Genomic DNA, 25,367 nt, shown 5'->3' on the forward strand with positions numbered 1-25,367 from the left:
GAGCAGTAGTTAACCTTCTCTTTAACTCTTGGAAACCTTCTTCACATTTTGAGTCCCAAACAAACGCTTGCCCCTTGCTAGTCAACATCGTCAACGGTAACGCCAACTTAGAAAATCCCTCAATGAACTTCCTATAATAACCTGCAAGTCCAAGAAAACTCCTTATCTCAGAAACTGACTTCGGAGCTTCCCACTTAGATACCGCTTCTATCTTAGAAGGATCAACAACAACACCACCTCTTGAAACCACATGACCAAGAAAACTAACCTCTTCTAACCAAAATTCACACTTAGACAGTTTAGCAAATAACTTCTTTTCTCGTAGAACTCCTAAAACCACTCTCAAATGTTCAGCATGCTCTTCTTCAGATTTCGAATACACCAAAATATCGTCAATAAACACCATAACAAACTTGTCTAGGTACGGATGGAAAATCCTATTCATATACTCCATAAATACCCCAGGCGCATTAGTCACACCAAAAGGCATTACATAATACTCATAATGTCCATACCTTGTTCTGAAAGCAGTCTTCTGAATATCCTCAGTTTTCACACGTATCTGATGATACCCCGATCTCAAATCTATTTTGCTGAACACACTCGCACCAACCAACTAATCCATCAAATCATCAATCCTCGGCAAAGGATACCGATTCTTGATCGTCACTTTATTCAGTTGCCTGTAGTCCACACACAACCTCATAGTACCTTCTTTCTTCTTAACCAATAACACTGGTGCGCCCCACGGTGACACACTCGGACGAATAAAGTTCTTATCCAACAGATCTTCCAGCTGACTCTTCAATTCAGTTAACTCAACAGCAGACATACGGTACGGAGCCATCGACATCGGCCTAGTACCAGGCACCAAATCAATCGAGAACTCAACTTCACGCTCTGGCGGTAATTCATTCACTTCTTCAGGAAACACATCAGGAAAATCACACACCACGGCTAGATCGCAAATCACCAGTTTATCTTTAGCCTCCAAAGTCGCTAACAGCATAAACAACTCTGCCCCATCTGCTACTGCCTCATTCACCTGCCTTACTGATAGAAACAAACTCTTTCCTTCCTCAATCTCAGGAAAGATCACAGTCTTATCAAAACAGTTAATATAAACTCGGTTAAACACCAACAAGTTCATACCCAGGATAACATCAATTTGCACTAGTGGAAGACACACGAGGTCCATCCCAAAGTCTCTACCAAAAATACTCAAAGGACAATTTAAACAAACTGAAGTAGTAGTCACTGAACCCTTCGCAGGAGTATCAATCACCATACTTCCATGCATCTCAGATATCTCTAATCTAAGTTTCACAGCACAATCCAAAGATATAAAGGAATGAGTCGCACCTGTGTCAATAATAGCTACAAGAGGAAAGTCATTAATATAACACGTACCTCGGATCAAACGATCATCTGCAGAAGTCTCAGAACCCGATAAAGCAAAGACCTTGCCTCCCGACTGGTTCTCTTTCTTCGGCTTAGGACACTGTGGACTGATATGACCCACCTCTCCACAGTTGAAACAAGTCATAGTCTTCAACCGGCACTCTGCAGCCAAGTGACCACCTTTCCCACACTTGAAACACTTCTTCTCAGTACTGGTACACTCATGGAAACGATGTCCAGCCTGACCACATCTGTAACACTTAGCAGGGGCACTGGAGTCTCCCCCACTAGGTCTCCTCATCCCACTCTGTCTTTGGAAACCTTTGCCAGCTGCATACGGTTTCCCACGATCATTCTGATTCTTGCCTTTCCTATCAACCCTCTGCTGATAGCTCTGCGCTCTGGCCTTGGTATCCTGTTCAAAAATCCTGCAACAGTCAACCAAATCAGAAAACACTCTAATCCGCTGATACCCAATAGCCTGCTTGATCTCGGGACGTAACCCATTCTCAAACTTCACACATTTCGAAAATTCCCCAGTGGCCTCATCATAGGGAGTGTAATACTTCGACAGCTCTGTGAACTTAGCAGCATACTCAGTAACAGACCGGTTGCCCTGCCTCAATTCTAAGAACTCTATCTCTTTCTTTCCTCTGACATCTTCCGGAAAGTACTTCCTCAGGAATCTCTCTCTGAACACCGCCCAAGTGATCTCCGCACTCCCAGCAGCTTCCAACTCAGTGCGGGCAGCAACCCACCAATCATCTGCTTCCTCTGACAGCATATGCGTACCGAACCTGACCTTTTGGTTATCGGCACACTCAGTCACTCGGAAGATCCTCTCGATCTCCTTCAACCACTTCTGAGCACCATCTGGATCGTATGCTCCCTTGAACATTGGAGGATTGTTCTTCTGGAATTCACTCAGTTGACGAGCAGCTCCCAATCCCACAACATTCGGATTCCCTCCAAGTACTCCAGCTAGCATACCCAGAGCCTCAGCAATCGCAGCATCGTCTCTACCTCTTCCAGCCATCTCTATTCTGAAAGCCCAACAAGCTAAAACAATAAGTACTGATAGGGTTACACAACACCTATCCCGTACAGGGAAACAGAATAATTACGACTCGACTCGACCGACTATGCTCTGATACCACTAATGTAACACCCTTCTAAAATACCCCAATAATTAATTAAAACAACAGAATATAAATCAGAGTAGATATGCAGTTAAGGGTGTCACACTGACACTTCACACCATTCATCAAAATAGTTCATCATGCTCATTTATTTATCAAAATAAAACATTGCACAATACGCAGCGGTTAGAAATCTAACAACATACAAGACATGTAACACATTACATGTAAAGTTGTTCAACAACCAAATGAAAACAAGTAAAACATCCCGTCCCGATGTTACATCTACCAGAGCATGACTCACTAATGAACTACGCTAGACTCCAATCACTAGCTTTTACTCAATCACTGCTCGTTACCTGAAAACATAGTTGTAAGGGTGAGTTCCTCAATCGATATAATAAGCATTATAAAATATCATGTAATATTAAGTAAATTAACACATTTTATCACCCTAATCATAACACACACTCAGCAATGGCAACATCAACTCATATTCATACTCATACTCATACTCATACTCAACACAACCACAAAACACACGTATAATATTGGAATACATCCATTCATATTATACGCCATACATACATTATGCAATGAGACTCCATGCATGCGGTACCGACTATTCGTGAACATATAGTTCAACCTCACCGATCAAATCCAGATACGGCTACCAAGCTCACTAGTCCCACTCATTTGAGACCTAGTGACTCACATCACTAATTCCTCACCATGGGAATTAGCTACCACCCCAAGGGCTATGCTATGCACGCTAAATCACCTAGCATGCAAACATCAACAACAATCCACAATAATTCACTCACTAATTCCTCACCCTGGGAATTAGCTACCACCATAAAGGCCATATTATGCACGCTAAATCACCTAGCATGCAACCATCAACAATCCACAATGGACATATGCTCACACTCTAAGCCATAAACAATCCATTCACAATTGCATACATAATAGATATATTCACAACATTATGCACACCATCATACATCATCAATACAATTATCACAGAATCATATTATGTCATGCCACAAAATTAATCACAGTATTAGCACACTCTACTAATACCTACACTGCTCAAAACAACGGGAAATTGATCCCTCCTATATCATACACCAATATAGGCCAATCATCAATTGTTCACAATATTTAAAATATCAGTTTTTCTACTTTCAAACAGTGTTAACCGGTTAACGCCCTGGGTTAACCGGTTAACGCAAACAGAACACGCTTCCTGGCACATTTTAACAGTGTTAACCGGTTAACACCCTGGGTTAACCGGTTAACGCAAGACAGACAGCAATATTTCACAATTCATAACAGTGTTAACCGATTAACACCCTGGGTTAACCGGTTAACGCAAGACAGAAAGTTGTTCCTGCGCTAACACGAAGCAGAATGCAGAATTCTCCGCATTTTCCGCCGTTAGAGGACTTCCGGACCTCCGATTCCAATTCCGTAAAAAGCTACACGTTCGGAAAATCACAACTCACCCAAATATAGATTCAATTACAGCTCTAACATAACTTATTCATCACAATTTTTCAGCACTCATCATCCCAATTAGGGTCAATTCAACGACTTATTACTATCCATTACATGTTAACCCATAATACCCATTAAACGACGATAAACCCCCCTTACCTGAGTTAATCCGGCAATCCTTTAGCTTCAAGCTCTTCCTTCTTCAACCTCCTTCTCCTGCTCTTCCTCTTTGCCCTTTTCTCACTTTCTGTCGCTTCTCTGGTTTTCACGTGAAAAAACCCTTTTTACCAAATGGAACTCTTTATATATATATATATATATATATATATATATATATATATATATATATATATATATATATATATATATATATATATTCCAACTTTATTATTCCAATTTATATTATTCCAATAATAATAATAATAATTCCAATAATAATCCAATTATTTAATTAAATTAATAAATATACTATTAACTTAATTTAAATAATTATCATATTTTATCGGGGTGTTACAAGCCCCGCCAGCTCAAAACTTCCAGCACAGACAGGACAGGCCGAGAAGGCAGTTTACCAGGATCAATATGACTTTAGCACAAGCACTGCAAGGTATGCTAAAGGCAAATTTAATCACTCTCAGAGGCCCTCCTGCAAATCTCAACACTACTTCTCCTCGTTATAATCCCAATGCCAGGTGTGCATATCACTCCGATAGCCCCGGGCATGATACAAACGATTGCTGGTTGTTGAAGAATAAGATTCAGGATATGATCGACGCTGGAGAAATTGAATTTGATCCTCCAGAGACTCCCAATGTCATCACTGCACCTATGCCTAATCATGACAAGACTGCTAATGTTGTGGATGACAATTCTCACATTACTACTGTAGCGGACTTAACATCTCCTCTCCTGATCATCAAGAAGAACTTATTGCAAGCTGGTTTATTTCCAGGTTGTGCTGAAAATTGCGATCTCTGTATACTCCGACCCAATGTTTGCCTGAAATTGAGGAATGGTATTCAACGGCTGATGGACGATCGTACAATTCTCTTTGAAAAGATTCCTAAGATGGAAAACCCTGTGGAAGAAATATCTGTGATTGCCAGGTCCAAAGGTCCAGTGAAGATTACCACTACTAGAGTACCTATGAAGATTACTGCTGAGCCCAAGGCAGCTCCCCTAGTTATTACTGCACCTGGCCCAGTACCGTATTCCTCAAGCAAAGCCATTCCTTGGAATTATGGAGGTGATGTTTACATCCATGGTGTAAAGCAAGTTGGTAATTCTGCTAATCCTAATGACATTGTTGGGACTAGTAAAGTTACTCGAAGTGGAAGGATCTTCTCTCCAGAAATCTCATCTCCAGTCCCTGAAACTCGAGGAAAGGAACCAGTGATCAACCCTTCTCAGTCAAAGACATCGGTCGAAGTTACTACTGAAGATGTTGCCAAGCAGGAAGTGGAGGAAATGCTGAAGATCATCCGTAAGAGTGATTTTGATGTGGTAGAGCAGCTGGGGCATACTCCGTCTAAGATCTCGATGTTATCCTTGTTATTATCTTCTGAATCTCATGCCAAGGCATTGATAAAATTCTTGAAGACTGCTCATGTACCTCAGGAGACATCCGTCGATCAGTTCGAAAACTATGTGGCCAATCTGACTGTTGACAATGGCCTAGGCTTTTCCAATGCCGACCTGACACCAGCAGGAAAGAATCACAATAGAGCTCTGCATATCTCCATCGAGTGTGAAGGGATCACCTTATCTCACGTATTGATCGACAATGGCTCTTCTTTGAATGTGCTGCCAACAGCTGTGCTCGATAAACTTGATTGTAAGAGCGTCGAATTGAAACCTAGTGATACTATGGTGCGTGCGTACGACGGTGCGAAAAGTGTTGTCCATGGTGAAGTGGTTCTCCCTATCAAGATAGGACCTCAAGTCTTCAACACTACCTTTCACGTGATGAACATCCGTCCGGCCTATTCCTGCTTGCTGGGACGCCCTTGGATTCATGGGGCAAGTGCCGTAGCTTCATCTCTCCATCAAAAGCTGAAGTATCCAATAGAGGGTAAGATTGTCACTGTGTGTGGAGAAGAGGAGTATATTATCAATAGTGTGCAGGCCTTCAGATACGTCGAGGTGGATGGCGAATTCTTCGAGACTCCTTCTCAGTCATTTGAAGTGGTTCTGCCGCCCTGTCCTGTCCTTAAGCCAACTCCCATTGTGCCCAAGGTTATTCGTGCTCCTCCTGCTATGATTTCTCTGAAAGATGCTCAAGCCGTGGTTGAAAATGGTGGTCGTACTGGTTGGGGTCAACTGGTCAACGTACCGTACAAGTCTGACAAGTCTGGTCTGGGGTTTAACTCTGAAAAGATGGTCAAAGATCAAATTAATGCTGTAGAAGATGCTGATAGCGATTGTGACTTGGATAGCTGGATTTTCACAACAATTGGTGACAGACTCGGCAATTGGAAAGCTGAGGACACTATCCCGATTTCCTTTAGTCAGGAGTAATTGTTATTGCTATTTTAGTGTTTCGAGGCATTGTGTCTATGCCCGGGGCACAATAGCTAATTTTTCAAGGGTTATGTCATTTTCATAAGCATATTCACATTCGATGAATCAATGGACTTTTTGCATTCAAATATTGCGCTCTTTATCTTTCCTGTCATCTTTTAAACAAAGCTATGTATTCTTGCACACACTCACGTAACAAATTACCGATCCATATCCACTATGGATCCTATTGATAGTAATTCTGCTACTGCTCATTATGACTTTGAAAATCCGATCTACCAAGCCGAGGATGGAAGTTAGAAAGATTGGGAAGTACCTGGAGAGCTTGCCAGACTACTGCAAGAAGAAAAGACTATTCAGCCGCATGGGGCATCGATCGAAATCGTAAATCTGGACCACGTCGCCCGATTGAGCTCCCATTTGACCGCTACTTGCAAATCCATCTTCAAATTACTGAGACAAAATCAAGAAGTATCTCCAAGAACCTCCTATTCTGATGCCACCAGTTGAAGGAAGACCTCTAATCATGCATTTGACCGTGTTAGAAAATTCAAAGGGGTGCGTGTTGGGGCAACATGACGAGTCTGGTCGAAAAGAGCATGCAATATACCACCTTAGCAAAAGGTACCGACGGTGAAACAAGATACTCACTGCTCGAGAAAACTTGTTGTGCTTTGGCTTGGGCTGCTCGCCGACTAAGACAGTATATGTTGAATCATACCACTTTATTGATTTCTAAGATGGGTCTTACCAAATATACATTTGAGAAACCTGCTGTCTCCTGAAAGAGCTATCACTGATAATGGTGCTAATTTGAACAACAAGATGATTACTGAACTCTGCACGCAGTTCAAAATAAAACACCATAATTCCGAAGTGGCGACTTGGTAATAAAGAGTATCATTCTACCACAAGGTGATTCTGGAGGCAAATGGACTCCCACATACGAAGGGCCATTTGTAGTTAAGAAGGTATTCTCTGGTGGAACCATGATGCTTGCTACAGTGGATGACGAAGAGCCCCTACATCCCGTGAACACGGACATAGTTAAAAAATACTACGCATGTACACCCGGCAAGTCGAAAACCTGAAAAGGCGGCTTGGGCAAAAAAGGGTATCCTGGTGGACTGAAAACCTGAAAAAGCGGTCCAGGCAAAAATTAGGGATTAAAGCGTATGACTATGTCCCGTTCTCGGTCTGCTTCACCCAAGTCAAAGGGACTGGACAAGCCAATCACTTTTATCCGATAGCAGGAGATGAGAGGCTTGAAGACATAATGACAGTGGTGGAATTAAAATCAATAGGACTTTTTCTGCATAGCTTTCTCTTTATTTTCTTGGCAATTTCCTCTTACTAGGATTTCTGTCTCCTTGTACACAAATTGCCTATTCATAGGCCCTCTTTCAAAATCGACGCAAATTAATGTACCAACCTCACCTTAGAGAATTTTTTTGGCACCCCTAAATTTAACCTAACATCCCCCAAATTTTAATAATACCCACATTACCCTTGATAAATTTTAGTAAAAAAAGTGCGCACAAAAAAATCGGGTAGAATAAATTAAAAATCCTGTAGTGTATTTAAAAACTTTAGTATGCATTTTCATCGATTTTTAAGAATATGAATTTAACACTTTCAATTTTTTGATAAATCCGGTATGTTTTATAGTTTTTCAAATTTTTGAAAAATTCTATAGTTCATATTCGATAGGATTTTTTTTTAACACTATCGGGATTTTTCGAAAACTCCAGTATGTTTTGTAGTTTTCAGGCATATTTGAAAAAATTCAATAAAAAATCATTTTTTTCTAAAAAACTATGATTTTATACCGGATTTTTTGAAATTTTTGATATAAAATCGTAGATTTTTGGAAAAATATATGATTTCACATCTGATTTTTGGAAACAGATGTAAAAAGTATGCCTTTTTTTTACATCTATTTTTTTAATAAAAAAAAAATCAATAAAAACTCATAAACCTCTAAAAAAAATTCAATAAAAACTTATATACCTCCAAAATTTTCGTAATATATCAGGAAATTCTCAAAATTCCAGTAAACATTAAATTTTTCTTAAAATGTAAAATTTATAAAGGATATTAAGATAAAAACACTGTTTGTGGGGTTAAATTTATAGTTTACTTCAGAGAGGTGTGAAGTTAAATTTGGGATTTGCAGGAAAAATTCTCTGCACCTTAACTTCAAGGTCCATTAACCAACTAGACTATCACGAGTCATATATCATTTACTCATTTTCCTATGCATTTAATATAGTTTTAAATATATATTATAGGCCGTTAAGAAAGTTTACTCATTTACTCATTTTCTTACTGCAACATTTTATAGGCTGTTAAGAAAGTTTAAAATTTTGAGTCCCTGTAACGTAGATGCTGATATCTTAAATATAATCGACGATATCAATAATAATTTTAAAAAATTAATTAATTAATTAAATATAATTAGAAATGTCGACGCAAATGTCTAACAAGATTTTTTTTTAATTTTTTAGAGATGTCGGTGCTACTTAGTTTAAAGACTACTTGCACAAAAATTCTATGAATCTTATGAATCATGGTTCCTATGAAGGATGGTTTTTAAGTATAGTGATTGTTGTTTAAAGGTATGTTGTCTATAGAGAAAAATCCAAACAATAGTATCTTTCTAAGATTGATGCCCAATATTAAACACAAACTCTTGTTCTTTTAAAGCACTCGTGATTGAATAATCTACAATTAAATTGTAATATTAGCTTACACACACTCTAACATCACAAAAATTACACCAATATTCAAATATACAATCAATAAGCTAAAGGACTAAAGAGAAGTAAAAGCACGCAAAAATCAGCTATGTCATAAAACTTAGCTGTAAAGTCCTTTGAGAAAAGAAACCATGTTTTCATCCAACAAGCAGAAGACTAACACACAAATCAGAACAATAAAAATTGCAAGCTTATTTGCTGAAACAGAAGATGTTGCTCGAGTTTCCGAGTTTGCTAGATCTGATTGTTCACCCACCTAATAATAGAAACCAACCAAGGAAGAAGCTCTTAGTATCAAAGACAAAATTGGCAGTATGTATGTATGTTGATGACAGAGACGTCTTAAGTTTTTAGAGGTTCTACATTGATTTGTCGCAGCTTAACTGTGACAAAACAATTAGAGATACTATTTAGCGTGACAAATTTTAAATTTTGTGCAGTAGTCCGCGACTTGCACACCTTCAAAGAAGGCTCTCATTGATGATATAGTAATTAAAAGTGACAAAAAAAAATACCTGCCTGAAAGGTTTTATTCAAGTGTTCTATTCCTTCTTCATCATTGATCGAGTCAATGTTGAAAGCTTGAGCTTCATTTCTATTACTTTGTCCATTGTTGCAAGCGCCAATTCGAGTCTCCTTTAACTTTCCAACCAAACTTTTATTTTCCTGTTTTAAACAATCTAGCTGTTTATTGATGCGCTCTCTTTCCGCGGCTAGTTGAATTACCATATCCATGATTAACTTGGTTCTGTTATCAACTTCTTTTATACTCGATAATTTCGTATTGCTAGCTTGATCAAAAGATGTTTTCAGACTAACCATTCTGAACTTGAGAAGATCCAACTCTTCATGAAGTTCGATGTTTGTTTCAGATAGCACAATGCATCTTTCTTCTGCACTGTCTTTATTACTTTCAGCTTTTGAAACCTTAGATTTCAGATCTTCAATTAATATTTCCATATCCCATATTGCTGTGTATAGCATATTCTGCTGTTCTTGACTCGCTTCAGAAGATACTTTCGCATTCTGTAGTTGGATATCTAATTCCCTTACTTGCTTCTCAAGTAAACCGACTTTTTTCTCAGCCGTACTAGCACTCGCTTTAAGAAAATCCAGCTCCTCGGTAAGTTCCATGTTCGTTTCGGTTAACTGCGTGACTTTTTCTTCAGCACTCTCGGCTCGACTTTCTGCTATGTCAATGCTTTCTTTTAGAGTTTCAGCAAAATTTTCGATTTCAATAAGTTGATCATGAAGTTGTTCGTTCTCTTCAGTCAACGAATGAATCTGAACCTCGTAATCCTTCCGTCCTTCTTCAAGAATTTTCACCTTTTCCCTCAAAGCCATCACCTCGGAATTTTCTTGAATATTGTCGACAATGACATTAGCACTACATCTCTCGTGGTTCTCTAAAGCAATATCTTTAACATGCAGTTCTTCGATTAAATTTTGAACTTTTGATTTTAGCTCATTTTCGCATTGTATAGAACTGTTGAGGTTGAACTCAGTTACTTGGAGACATCCCATTATACCTTTCGAAATTCCCATTAACACCTCCGTCGCATTGTCTGCCTCGAGGAATCTTCCCCAAACAACTTCTGCTGTTTCTTCCATATAAAACGCCACTTGTTCTGCATAGCGGAGTTTCATCTTTAGTTCTTCGTTATTTCTTGAATCTGCTAACTTCTTTTCAAGATCTAGCTCCCTTGCAAGCGACTTCTCAAGCATTCGCAGAATATATCTTCGCTGTTTTGCCATCTGATCTTTCGATTTCACCTTCACATCTAACAGTTGACTGTTTTCTGATAAACTCAATGCCTTCCCCGTATTCGCTGTTTACATGGATTACTAAGAAAGGTAAATAGTTGGAAAAAAAACCTCAACCACAATATAAAGAAATATCTGAGTAAATATTTCAACTTACAATTCTCCTCTTGAAAAGCCGCAAGACTTTTCTGTAGCTGCGGCGCCTGAATCTTTAACTCTAATAACTGCTGTCGAACTCGCTTTGCAGACTCTTGGAAATCTTGCAATTTTTCATCCATAATAAAGAAAACCTCTGTCAAATGTCTGCATGACAATATTTTACAATGAGCGTCAACAATTTCTTCATGTAGAGTGTCCATGCAATTGTCGAGCTCTCTTACCTCGGAATCTAAAATGCCAGACAACAGATCAAATGCCATGGCCTTCTCAAATAAGATTTCTAAATTGCAGGCATTCTTTAAGTCCATTTCTTCAAGATCATTTTCTCGGGCCAACAGGTAAATATAAAGAACATGCAAATTCACTAGCTTCTCAGAAAAATAGGCTAACCGATGATCTATTTCTGTTAAGGCTTGAAGGGATATCTCGAGTTCTTGTTTAGTTGAGAATTCCTTGAGCGAGTAGAGTTTTTCTAAAACAGCATCCCCGGTGTAAAATCCATCTTCAACTTTATTAACAAATTCATCCATTGTTAATCGGTATCTTGCGAACCCCCTTGGTTCAGAAATTAGCAGCTAGTTCTGAGAGTAAGATAGAAATGTTACTTTGGTGCAAGAAAAGAAACAGCCTTACTTTGCATATTAATATAGTAACACTAACAGTTCATAACAGAATTTGTTAAGTATCATAACTAACTCTATCTTTATTCTATATTCTAGGAAATAAAATTTAAATGAAAAACAGCATAAATTAACAGATGGTAATTAGCATTGCTTTAGATTTGACAATACTTTACACGCTCCTCTCACGCTCTGGACTGGACATTTAAACTGCTCCACGAGTGGTCTAATAGCAGATGATCCAATGGATCTATGGTAGCCTCGGATACCATTTTATAATTTGGATCAGGCTTAACTCAACCGATACAAAGCCAATAGCCGGTGGCCTAACGGATATTGGATAGTCACCAATGAAGCATCTAATCCGGTCTTAACATCAGAAACCACATGAGATCCTTGTTTTCTAACAAAATATACTAGCAATCCTTATAAATCTATGAAAGGTAACCACTAAAATAAAAACCATCAATTATAAATATAACCACAATTCTAATGAACATTCAGCTTACAACATATCAGAAAATTGAAATTTCCAAGAGCAATTCCCATCCATATGACAAAAATCCTTAACAAAAACATGAAATTGTCATTCCTATTAGACACAACAAGCATGACTTTCTAAATTCCACCTATAACCTACAGATAAAGAAAGTTCAAAAGATTAAATCAAATCTCAATTGGGAACTCAGAGATTAATCCTTACCTTTTCCTGGAAAGTCTATCTGGAAGGACTTTTAGCTACCACTCATCTCCAAAGTACTGTAATACCAATAAATGAATCAGCTTTTCTCATTCTCCAAGGTAAATAAATAATCAAAAGATTATCTTTTTGCTTATGAGGTGACACTGTCTCCAATTGGTGTGAATAAATGAGGTGGAAGAGGAAGAGGTAAGCAGTAAAGTGCAAACAGATAACTGGTCAAACAAGAGCGGAAAACTACAATAGAAAAATCAAAGAGAAAGATTAAGAATTGGAATGGGGTGCACGTTGATTTTGAACTGTTGTAACAATGGCTTTTTGAATAATTGAATTTGAGTTTGAGTTGAGGCACAAGATAAAATAATAGAGTATGAACAAATTGGGAGATAGGACACAGATCTATCAGTTCAATGTATGGTTTAGGTGGCTGTAAAGTTCAAGTGTCTTGGTTGTTGTGGGGGCCCCTCTAGATGATTCAGACAACTTTCTGAGACAAAATTATAAGTGGTCATTTGATTATTGTTCGGTAACAATTTTTTTAAATTGTTAGAAAAGGATGTTTATAGTATTTTATTTATATTAATGAAATGGATAATATTAATATAGATGTAGAAAAGATCAAGATGTGAGAACTCTTGTGACGGCATGAACAAACTTATTTACTTGTTTTTTAATAAGCTGAACATGAAGATTTACAAGATGAGTGCTAAAAATTTGTTTACAATCAATTACTAATATCATTGAATTCAAACACAGTAGGGTTGTTTTATGGAAGTTATCAAGAACTCTATTAAAGATTCATTGATGTAAGAAAAATAGAGCAAAGAGACACGGTTAAGGAATGTAATTTAATATTTAAGATTAGTTTTATTTTTATTTATATTTGTATTTAAATTTTAGTTTGTATTTTATTTGAGTTGAATTTGGGTGAATTTTTATAAACTCAAATGAAAGGTAATTTGTAACAGAATAACAGATTTTGAGAATTGTAATAACGTTAGTTGCATCTCTCTCTCTCTCTCTCTCTCTCCAACTATTCTTCCATCTTCTTCATCTTCTTGTGCATTGTTAATGGAGGTTCATTGTTGAACTCCAACAATCGGTATCCAAATCTACAGTTCGATTCACAGGAAAACATGAGTGTAATGAGGTGCGTGATTGATTTCGTTTTTGAAATTCGCATTGAATTGAAATTCGAAATCGAGGAGAATCACATATCTTGATTCCCAGAGTTTGGGAAACATGAGTGTTGGTGAGAACTGAGTGATTTGCATAAGAACAGAGATGAACGGAAGAAATGGTAGCTTGAACACAAAGCTTCCAATATTCGACAGAAAGAACTGGAATCGCTGGTCAATTCAGATGCATGTGTTGTTTGGAGCTCAAGATGTTCTTGATCTCGTCATTGATAGTTACAGGCCGATTGCAGAAAATGCAACAGAAGAGCAAAGAAACACGCAACATGAAACAGGGAAGAAGGACCAAAAGACATTGTTCTATATCCATCAGTGTGTGGGTACAAAAGTGTTTAAGAAAATTGTTGATTTGGCGATGGCGAAGGCGACGTGGGATACACTAGTGCGTTGCTATGATGGTGATGCATCAGTAAAGAAGGCCAAGTTGCTGTCCTTATGCAAGCCATATGAAAATCTCAGCATGAAGAACAAAGAGAAGGTGTCTGATTACATCTCTAGAGTGATTATGGTCACAAATGAGATGAAGTCTTGTGGAGAAACGCTCTCTGAACAAGTAATCATTTAAAAGGTATTGAGATCACTTACTCTTCAGTTTGATTACATATTTGTAGCCATAGAACACTCTAAAGATACCAGTATCATGAGAATTTAAGAGCTTTAGAGTAATTTAGAGGCATAAGAGTTGCGTCTGACTGAAATAAACTCTGAAAAGGAGATAAAATAGGCCATAAAAGCTCAGAGTCTGAAAGCTTCTTTTGGCAAGAAGAACCAGAAGCAAGCATGGCTAGAGAACAAGAAAAAGTATGGTGGTGGTTTCAAAAGTCAGAACTCTCCAATTCTGATAAGAAACATCATAATGTTCAGAAGTGAAAAGAGGAGTTTGACAAGAGAAAGATTTAGTGCTATAGTTGAAACAAGTTTGACCATTTTGCTACTGATTTCTCGTCAAACAAGGTTAGAAAAGGTGAAGAAGCCAACATAGCCAGAGGAGATTCTGATGATGAACATATGCTATTAATGGCATTTGAGAATGTAGGTGGATCAATGGTAGACTGGTGGTATATGGATACTGGTTATCCAAACCACCTAACTAGAAACACGTAATGGCTAGTTGATTTTGACTCTGGTAAAAGGACCAAGATTAGATGTACTGATGACGAGTATCTGAATGCTAAAGGAATGGGAAATGTCATAGCTAACTTGAACATTGGCAAAACTGTACTGATTAAGGATGTATGGTATGTTCCTTGCATGGATAGCAATATGATGAGTGTAGGTCAGCTGATTGAAAAAGGATTTTCAATAACTTTGAAGGACAATTTCTTGAAGTTGTGTGACTGTAATCAGAAGCTGATTATGCAATATGAACTGAGAAGAAATAAAGCATTCAAAATGAATGTTGCAACAACAGACACTCAATACCTTAGTGTAAGAAGTACTGAAGGGGAAAGTGAGTTGTGGCATAATAGATTGGGTCATTTGAACTATAGAAGCTTAAGGCATTTGAGTTCAGAGAATTTGGTACATGGAATTTCTAAGATTGTGGCACCAGAGAAATCATGTGATGTATGCATGAAAAGAAAGCAACCAAGATATCCATTCTCATAAGAAATGCCTCCAAGAGCAACTCATGATTTATGTGTGGTGAATTATGATGTATGTGGACCATTTGAGGTACCTTCTGTTATACCCTAATTTTTAATCCTAAGATCCCACATACCACTGGCGTCCTTGCACACAAACAAGGTCACCTCTTGGTCCCTCTCCCTCTCATATTTGGGTTTTGCTTTTGTAGGGATCATCAAGCACCTCTTTGTTGGTATTTTACCTTTGTGTTTATATTTTCATTGCTTAACTACTAATCAAATAGCAACATATGTTTTGTTTTCTTTAAGTTTATTGTGCAAGGAAGGGCTTTTCATCAAGAGTGTGCATGATTCCTCAACTAGGTTTTCTTTGATTTCTCAGCAAAGTGTGGCCAACCATTGGTTCCCAAGGGGATATCTTTCAATGCATGATATCTAAAATTCTAAAGCACCTTTTAATCTTATTTGGATCAAGAATACATCAAAGTTTTGTTGTTTACTTCTCAAGGAAATTCAAAGGTTCATGTGTTTATTTTTATGCCTTCTTCACCAAGTTGCCTCAAACTTTGAGCAACCTAATCAAGAGAAATTCAAGGAAACTTTATTTTCAATTCATACGATCATCCATATGCTTTGAAATGCAAGGAATATCCAAGTACATAAGTTTGTTCCAAGTGGTTTGACCAAAAAGTCAACATTTGAAGTTAAAGTTTTAAAGATCAGAACTCCTTCAATTCTAAACATTTTTGAATGCTTATTTTTGCATATGAATCTTCTCAACAACCTCTACAAATTCTATTTATATGACAAGAGCCAATTATGCTTGGAGGATCATCAAAAGTTTTGAGACATTATAGGTCATTTGTGGACTTAGTAAAATTTGACCTATTTTCAAGTGACTTTTTCTCAATATTCAAGGATCACAACTTCTTCAATTTTCAACATTTATTACACCCTAGGGAACATTCTGTTAAAGAGTGATGCCTTTCAGTTTAAAGAATGTTGGTGCAACGTACCAAAGAGCCATGGCTATCCTTTTTTATGACATGATGCACAAGGAGATAAAAGTCTATGTTGATGATATGATTTATAAGTCAAAGACTGAAGAAGATCATGTTGAGTATTTGTTGAAGTTGTTTCAACGATTGAGAAAGTTTAAACTCCGTATGAATTCTAATAAATGTACTTTTGGTGTCCTTTCAGGAAAGCTATTGGGTTTCATTATCATCCAGAAAGGTATTGAAGTAGATCTTGATAAAGTCAGAGCCATTCGAGAAATGCCTGCACCAAAGATAGAAAAACAGGTCAGAGGATTCCTTGGGCGTCTGAATTACATATCCAAATTTATATCTCACATGACTGCCACGTGTGGGCCAATCTTCAAGCTTCTCCGTAAAGATCAAGGATGTGTTTGGACATAAGATTTCCATAAAGCTTTTGACGATATCAAAGAGTATCTGCTTGAACCTCCTGTCTTGTCTCCCCCAGTGGAAGGAAGACTTTTGATTATGTATTTAACTGTGTTAGAAGACTCCATGGATTATGTGCTTGGATAACAAGATGAAACTGGTAAAAAGGAGCATGACATCTACTATATGAGTAAGAAGTTTACAGATTGTGAATCTCGGTATTCCATGCTTTAGAAGACTTGTTGTGCTTTGGCATGGGCTTCGAAATGTCTACGCCAGTATATGGTTAATCATACCACTTGGTTGATATCTAAAATTGATCCAATCAAGTATAATTTTGAAAAGCCTGCTTTGATTGGAAGGATTGCTCGTTGGCAAATGCTATTATCTGAATATGATATTGAGTACCGTACTCAGAAGGCGGTTAAAGGAAGTATTCTTGCAGATAATTTGGCTTACTAGCCGATTGATGATTATCAATCCATCAGGTTTGACTTCCCTGATGAAGATTTTATGTACTTAAAAGCTAAATATTGTGATGAACCGTTTCCTGAAGAAGGACCAGGGCTTGGATCCTAATGGGGTTTAGTGTTTGATGAAGTTGTTAATGCTTATGGTAATGGAATTGGGGCAATCATCATTACTCCTTAGGGTTATCATATCCCTTTCACTGCAAGATTGATGTTTGATTGTACGAATAACATGGCATAATATGAAGCTTGTATCATGGGTCTTGAAGAAGCCATTGATTTGAGGATTAAGATCCATGATGTATATGGAGATTCAACCTTGGTGGTTAATCAAATTAGAGGAGAATGGGAGACTCGTCACCCTGGTTTGATTCCTTACAAAGATTATGCAAGGAGGTTGTTGACTTTCTTTAATAAAGTTGAATTTCATCATATACCTCGTGAAGAGAGTCAGATGGCAGATGCTTTTGCTACTTTGTCTTCTATGTATAAAGTAAGTTATTTGAATGATACGCCCCATATCAGAATTATGCGCCTTGATAGACCTGCTCATGTATTTGCAGTAGAAGAAGTTACAGATGATAAGCCTTGGTATCATGATATTAAGTGTTTCCTCCAAAGTCAGGAGTACCCGTTTGGGGTATCCAACAAAGATAAGAACACTTTGAGAAGAATGGATGACAATTTCTTTTTGAATAGAGATGTGTTGTACAAGAGAAACTTTGACATGGTTTTGCTCAGATGCGTGGATAGACACGAAGCATACATGTTAATGCAAGAAGTTCATGAAGTATCCTTTGGTACTCATGCCAATGGACATGAAATGGCTAAAAAAATGTTAACGACAAGTTACTATTGGTTGATAATGGAATCTGATTGTTGTAAATATGTGAAGAAGTGCCATAAATGTCAGATTTACACTGATAAGATTCATGTGCCTCTGACACCTCTCAATGTTATTTCATCCCTATGGCCTTTCTCTATGTGGGGAATCAACATGATTGGTATGATTTAACCCAAAGCTTCTAACAAACATTATTTCACTCTAGTAGCTATTGGTTACTTCACCAAATGGGTTGAAGCGATGTCTTTTGCTAATGTGACCAAGCAGGTTGTGGTCAGATTCATCAAGAATCATATTATTTGTCGATATGGTGTTCCAAGTAAGATCATTACCAATAAAGGATTGAACTTGAATAATAAGATAATGAAAGAGCTTTGTGACGACTTCAAGATTGAACATCATAACTCTTCTCCTTACATACCTAATATGAATGCGGCTATTGAAGCTGCAAATAAGAATATTAAGAAGATTATCCAGAAGATGGTTGTGACTTATAAGGAATGACATGAGATGCTCCTTTTTACTTTGCATGGGTACCGTACATCTGTTCACACTTTGATAGGGGAACCCCTTTCTTTCTTGTGTATGGCATGAAAGTAGTGCTCCTTATAGAGGTTGAGATACCATTAATGCGAGTCTTGATGGAAGCCAAATTGTCTGAGGCTGAATGGTGTCAAAACATATATGATCAGTTGAATTTGATTGACGAGAAAAGAATGACGGCTTTGTGTCATGGCCAATTATGTCAAAATAGAATGAAGAAAGCATTTGATAAAAAGGTTCGACCTTGTGTATTTAGAGAAGGTGACCTTGTGCTCAATAAGATCTTGTCTTTCAACACTGATTCTAGGGGCAAGTGGACTCCTAATTACGAAGGCCCATATGTTGTTAAGAAAGCTTTCTCTGGTGGTGCATTGATTCTTACAACTATTGATGGTGAGGAGCTCCCTCGTTTTGTGAGTGCCGATGTAGTCAAGAAATACTTCGCCTAAAAATAAAAGAACAACTCGCTAAGTTGAAAACCCGAAAGGGTGACTTAGGAAAAAATGAGCGTCTCGGTGGATTGAAAACCCGAAAGAGCGGTCCAGGAAAAAGTTAAAGACATAAACAAAAAGTGATTATCCCAATAGATTGAACCCGAAAAGGTAATTTAGGCAAAAGTTAGGGATTATGGCAAGTAACTGCATCAAGCCAGACTTGATCGTTTGAAGCAACAATGTCTATTGAAGGTTCTCATTAAGTCATCCTCGACCGAAGTTCAGAACATAGCAGAATTCAAACTTGTTAGGGAGAATAGTGGTCATTATATTTCAATGTATCCATTTCCATGTATTTACCATTTTCCAACTTTGTAATGATCCACAGAGTCACGCCATTTGCGGACTACCATTTTATCGATAAAATTTGAGCCTTTTGCCCATTCATTTAATATTCTTATCTTGTTTCAGTTTACGAAATTTCATTTATTTCTGATAATAATATTTGAAACAAAAGATATCTAAAAAATCGTGTTTTGAAATTTACAAAATATATTTTTTTCCTCGACTTGTGAATATAAGAAGGGAATGTTAACAACAATCCTAAGGATGGTAAGATCTTGAAGAGCGGTGCTTAGTAGCCCCCAGACAGGATTTCCCTTTGTTGCATGTATCCAAGAACATCACTTTCCCCAACACAAGATTGCGAGAATGACAAAATCCATATTGAGGTCGCTAGTAGGTCTTCGGAACGAAGTTTGGTCGGATGACCCTTATCTCCGGCAACCCCCCCTCCCTCAAAACGGAGTTCATGATTCTAAAAGATTAAGTTTTGGGTTTCCAAGCAATATCTTCTTCTCTATCTAGAAGGATTTTTTTAGCCTTTTATTAAGATTTAGCTCCTCTGATGCGCTTATGATATTTCATTACGGGTTTCTTTTTGGTAGAATCTCTAGTAAGATCCTTGGTAGCATCTCCATCTCGTTGAGATTAGCCGAGTATCTAGTTGTACCATGTTATCGGTCTAACCCTTTGTGTCTATTTTGTCAGCATATTCATACACACGTGCATAACATCATGATGTTTATTTGTGCATTTTTCATTTCTTGGTGCTTCCCCACTCTCTGGTGTTTTTTTCTCCTCGCAGAGTGTGTGCACCCTCTCTATAATAGAGTGTTGACCTTAAGTAGAAAGAGTTTATCCTTTCTAATTCCCCACTGAGTTTGATCCTTGTGGAAGGCTTCGTTTTAGTTTCCCTTTCCATTTCATTATCTGGATGGAATTAATGCCCAATTGAGGTTATTTCCTCATTGGGTTGAGTCTTCTTCGACCATTTCTCTCCAGTTCATTCATGGGTTGAACTTTGATTCCTTTTGAGTTTATTACCTTTATTAAGTTATCACTTGGCTGGTAGTAGGTAATATTTCTCTTACCTTTGCTTATTACCTTTGTTAAGCTATCACTTGGCTGATAACAGGTAATATTCTCCTTTACCCTTGATTGGTTACCTTTGTTAAGCTATCACTTCACTAGTAATTGGTAAAATTTCCTCTTGCTTATAACCTTTGTTAAACTATCACTTGGCTGGTAGTAGGTAATATTTCTCTTACCTTTGGTTGGTTTTCTTTGTTAATTTATCACTTGGCTGGTAGTTGGTAATCTTTCCTTTTGCTCATTACCTTTGTTAAGCTATCACTTGGCTGATAGTTAGGTAATATCTCCTGTTACCTTTGGTTGGTTATCTTTATTAAGCTATCGCTTAGCTGGTAGTTGGTAATCATTCCTTTTGAATTTATTATCTTTGTTAAGATATCACTTGGTTGATAGTTAGGTAATATTTTCTTTCCCCCAACGGAGTCTTACGTTGATAAGTCTTCCCCCGTTGGGCCTTTGGTTAGTTTGTTTTCTAACTATGCATTGGTTTCTTTCCAATACAATAGTTACTCCTGATCCGAGTCGTTCCCCTATGGAACTTGGTTTGTCCCCAGTTGGGTTTTACCCCCTTTGGAAACTGTTATTTCCCCAGCGAAATTTTAGTCTCTTCTTTCCTCCAGCAGTTCTTTGTTTCTTGTGGCGCTATTCCCCCACAAAGATCCTTGTCTGCATTCATATCATATCATAAGTATTTTGCGGTATCTTAGGGCTAAAAATTGGGTCTTTCGTATTTAAGTCTCTTAAATATTATCGAGACAAAGATTTCAATCTTCATATCTCCAAATTGAAGAAACTTAAATAGGGGCATTTGTCATACCCTAATTTTTAACCCTAAGATCCCACATACCATTGGCATCCTTGGACACAAACAAGGTCACCTCTTGGTCCCTCTCCCTCTCATCTTTGGGTTTTGCTTTTGCAGGGATCATCAAGTGCCTCTTTGTTGGTATATTACCTTTGTGTTTATATGTTTATTGCTTAACTACTAATCAAATATAAAAATATGTTTTGTTTTATTTAAGTTTATTGTGCAAGGAAAGGCTTTTCATCAAGAGTATCAAGCATGACTCCTCAGCTAGGTTTTCTTTGATTTCTCAGCAAAGTGTGGCCAACCATTGGTTCCCAAGGAGCTATCTTTCAATGCATGATCTCTAAAGTTATAAAGCACCTTTCAATCTCATTTTGATCAAGAATACATCAAAGTTTTGTTGTTTACTTGTCAAGGAAAGTCAAAGGTTCATGTGTTTATTTCCATGTTGTCTTTACTAAGCTGCTGATCACACTAAAATTTACGTATTTTCGACTCCGATTTCGCATGCATTCTAGTTATTTTATTATCGTTTTGTTGTGTTATTACTGTGTTTTCCTTTGTTTTCAGATTTTTACCTTAATAGGAGCCCCGATCGAGAAAAGGAGCGAAAAAGAGCCAAAAACCCTAAAAATCAGCATTTTGCTCTTATGGCCTACCCAATGACGGGCGCCACAGTCCAAGCCATGACGTGTCCAATTCAAACTTCCATCAACTCCCACGTTTTCCCACCACTTCCACTAAGGCGCCCCACTTTGTGCTTGTGGCGGGCGCCATGGCCTTGTGGCGGGCGCCACAAGAGGAAAACGGTTTCCTCTATTTTCAAGTTGAAGGGCATCCAAGTAAATTCCACCTTTTTTATTTGCTTATAAATAGAAACGCGAATTCAGTTTTACAATCACCCAAACTTAGAGCAGACAAAGATCTGAACGTTGGAACAAGGCGAAATCAGAAGCAACTTTGTTTCACTTAGGCATATATTCAGTTTTATAAAGTGGTAATCGCTTCGCATTGGAGTGTTACCACAATTGTGTAAATGAGTTTGTGATAGAGTCTGTACTCGAGTTTGGAGCACTTTGGAAGGAAGTTAATCCTGCCACCATTTTCTTTTCCGCATTGCAATTTACTCAGCCCTCCGATTGGAGCAGGTTTTTATTACTCGCCTTTACTTTATTTATTTCCCGCACTCGCTTTACTTTATTTATTTCCCGCACTCGCTTTTACTTTATTTATTTCCCGCACTCGCCTTTACTTTATTTATTTTCCGCACTCGCTTTAAATTATTTATTTCCCGCACTCGCTTTAAATTATTTATTTTCCGCACTCGCACTACTTTCATTTATTTTCCGCACTCGCTTTAAATTATTTACTTTCCGCACTCGCACTACTTTTATTTATTTTAATGCACTTTTACTTTACCATGTCTAGCTAAATTTATAAGGCTAGAATGTAAGGATCGTAATTAAACCAGTAATCCGTACAATTGTTCGTAGAAACACTTAAAGGGCTATTTTAACTTTCAAATTAAGTTTTCCCGCACTTCAATTCCGTTGGGTAAGATCGAAAGCCGTCCAACGTCTTTTTAAACTTAATTGTTTTTAACTATTTCAAAAATAGCGAAAGCGCTTTGTTTAGTTCATTAGGAGTTTTTAACATCAAGAAGAAAAGAGATTTTGAAACTATTTTCGGACGCGTTTATAAGTTTAGAGTCTGGTTCGTGAGAACCTCTTTTGGTTAAGAAATCCAGGTTATAATACTTTTCAACTTAGTCAAGATACTATATTTCTTAAAAATAGGTTTACTACTCTAACGCAATGCGCGCCTTTTTATAAGTGACAATAAGAGGGTTTGATTAGGGAGTACAACTCGGTTCTGAATACGCGAAAGCGACAGTTCCTGTTAAATTAGTTCTTTTCAAAGTAGGAAACATTGCCCATAAGTAGTTCTATTAGCAAGTACTTGGATTATCATTTAATTATGTGAATTACATTCGACCCTGTCTTTATTAATTAAATTTATTTTAAAACTTTACTTTTCAATTGCACACTACAAAAACACCTATTTTAATTGCCTTTGATAAACATCATAACAATAGATAACTATAGATTGACACTTGGTCTTTGTGGTTCGATAATCTTTTATATTACTCTGACGCGTTCGTACACTTGCGAACATCAAGATTTACAACGCATCAAGTTTTTGGCGCCGTTGCCGGGGACCAATTTCGTCAAATTTCATTTTCCTGTTGTTATATCGTTTAGACTTAGGTTATTTCCCGCCGGTCGATGCGAAGAACTCGCAGCACCGGAAGTTTAAGTTTAGTAAACCCTCTGGCGGAACCTGAACGTTACGCTCGCGCACGTTTATTCTTTCATAGAATTAAGAGAGCTATGGCCGAAGATCAAAACCAAAGACCTCTTAAGGACTTCGCTCAACCATGTAACGAAGAACCTAGTTCTAGTATAGTAAACCCAATCATCCCAGCCAATAATTTTGAACTTAAACCGTCCCTGTTGCAACTAGTGCAACAGAGACAATTCGCGGGTCTCGCTACCGAGAACCCTAACCAACATTTAAAAATATTTCTTCAATTAGCAGATATTTTTAAAACTAATGGAGCTTCTCCTGAGGCAATACGTTTAAGATTATTTCCTTTCTCCCTCAAAGATAAAGCTCTATCATGGTTAGATTCCCTTCCACCCAATTCCATTACGACTTGGGACAACCTTAGAAGAGTTTTTCTTGCTAGATATTTTCCCCCGAGTAAGACCGCCGTTCTTCAAAACCATATAACTAGATTTACCCAAAACCAAGGAGAATCGTTGTTCGAAGCTTGGGAGAGATATAAAGAGTTGTTACGAGCATGCCCACATCATGGCTTAGAAAATTGGTTAATCATTCAAACCTTTTATAATGGACTTCATTACAACACAAAGATGACCATCGACGCTGCCGCAGGCGGTGCTCTTATGAACAAACCTTACCCTGAAGCTAGTGCCCTCATCGAAGACATGGCTCAAAACCATCAATCATGGGGAGTCGAACGAGCGACAGTTGAGAAGAAGGAAGCCCAAGGAGGAGTGCATGAACTAAGCTCTATAGACATGATGCAAGCTAAAATGGACGCATTAGCCCTTAAGGTCGAGCATATGTGCATAAACCCGAATACTGTAGCCGCAGTTTCGTCGGATTGTGAGATATGTGGAACCCAAGGACACCAATCCGCAGAATGCAGTCTATTAAACGAAACCCACTCCGAGCAAGTGAACTACACCCAAGGGAACCCATATTCGAATACCTATAACCCTGGATGGAGGAATCACCCTAACTTCTCCTATAAAAACAATAACCCTATTCAAAATAATGCACCTCCGAGACCTAGTTATCAAGCCCCTAGATCAAATCAACCTATGCAACCTGTACCACCAAAGCCGAGCCTTGAGAAAATTATGGAAAATTTTATCACCGCTCAAACCCAACAAAACAAGGAGTTCATGAACCAAAACATTCATGTTAACGAATTGATTACTCAGTTAGGAACCAAGGTTGACCAAATAGTTACTCATACGAAGATGCTTGAAACCCAGATCTCTCAGGTAGCTTTAAACCAAGCCCCTCAGACTACACCTGGAGGACAATTCCCTGGACAACCTCAACAAAATCCGAGAGGGCAAGCCAATGCCATTACCCTACGAAGTGGGAACGCTTATGATGAGTCACCAAACCCAAGATTAAGTGAACCTGAAACTTCTAAGGAATGTATCGAACCCCCGGACAAAGTAAAGGAACCAGAGGAATCTAAAAACCAGGAAGGTCGAGAGAAAGGAGAAGAACCTAAAGATAAAATTTACGTACCACCCCCGCCATATAAACCACCTATACCATATCCGCAAAGACTCAAACAAACCCAAATCAATAAACAGTATCAAAAATTTATTAAATTTATAGAAAAACTTCATGTAGAAATCCCTTTCACAAAAGCCATTACCCAAATACCTTCTTATGCAAAGTTTCTGAAATACATCCTTACCAACAAACGTAGACTTGATGATCCAAAGCCTTTGGAATGTAATGCTATTTC

At 37.8% G+C, this 25,367-nt stretch overlaps 1 protein-coding gene and 1 non-coding gene across 4 annotated transcripts; both read right to left on the reverse strand.

Moving 5' to 3' along the window:
• Nucleotides 1-9,238: 9,238 nt before the first annotated feature.
• LOC127119115 (WPP domain-interacting tail-anchored protein 2) lies at nucleotides 9,239-13,028 on the reverse strand. Of its 3 annotated transcripts, XM_051049310.1 has the most exons (5): nucleotides 12,566-13,028; nucleotides 11,633-11,823; nucleotides 11,241-11,386; nucleotides 9,839-11,148; nucleotides 9,239-9,575 (listed from the first exon to the last, which is right to left on the reverse strand). In XM_051049310.1, exons 2-5 carry the CDS (start codon nucleotides 11,770-11,772, stop codon nucleotides 9,420-9,422), a joined length of 1,752 nt encoding a protein of 583 aa, XP_050905267.1. In that variant the 5' UTR covers nucleotides 11,773-11,823; nucleotides 12,566-13,028; the 3' UTR covers nucleotides 9,239-9,419. The 3 variants fall into 3 exon arrangements, with proteins under 3 accessions (XP_050905267.1, XP_050905265.1, XP_050905266.1); XM_051049308.1 differs by having other exon boundaries at nucleotides 11,241-11,823; XM_051049309.1 differs by having other exon boundaries at nucleotides 9,372-9,575; nucleotides 9,835-11,148; nucleotides 11,241-11,823.
• Nucleotides 13,029-24,060: 11,032 nt separating this feature from the next.
• On the reverse strand, nucleotides 24,061-24,167 carry LOC127124060 (small nucleolar RNA R71). The gene has a single exon (XR_007803701.1). It is a non-coding gene; the product is annotated as a small nucleolar RNA R71 (small nucleolar RNA).
• Nucleotides 24,168-25,367: the final 1,200 nt, after the last annotated feature.

This window comes from Lathyrus oleraceus, chromosome 2 (assembly GCF_024323335.1).
Source record: "Lathyrus oleraceus cultivar Zhongwan6 chromosome 2, CAAS_Psat_ZW6_1.0, whole genome shotgun sequence".
NCBI lineage: Eukaryota > Viridiplantae > Streptophyta > Magnoliopsida > Fabales > Fabaceae > Lathyrus > Lathyrus oleraceus.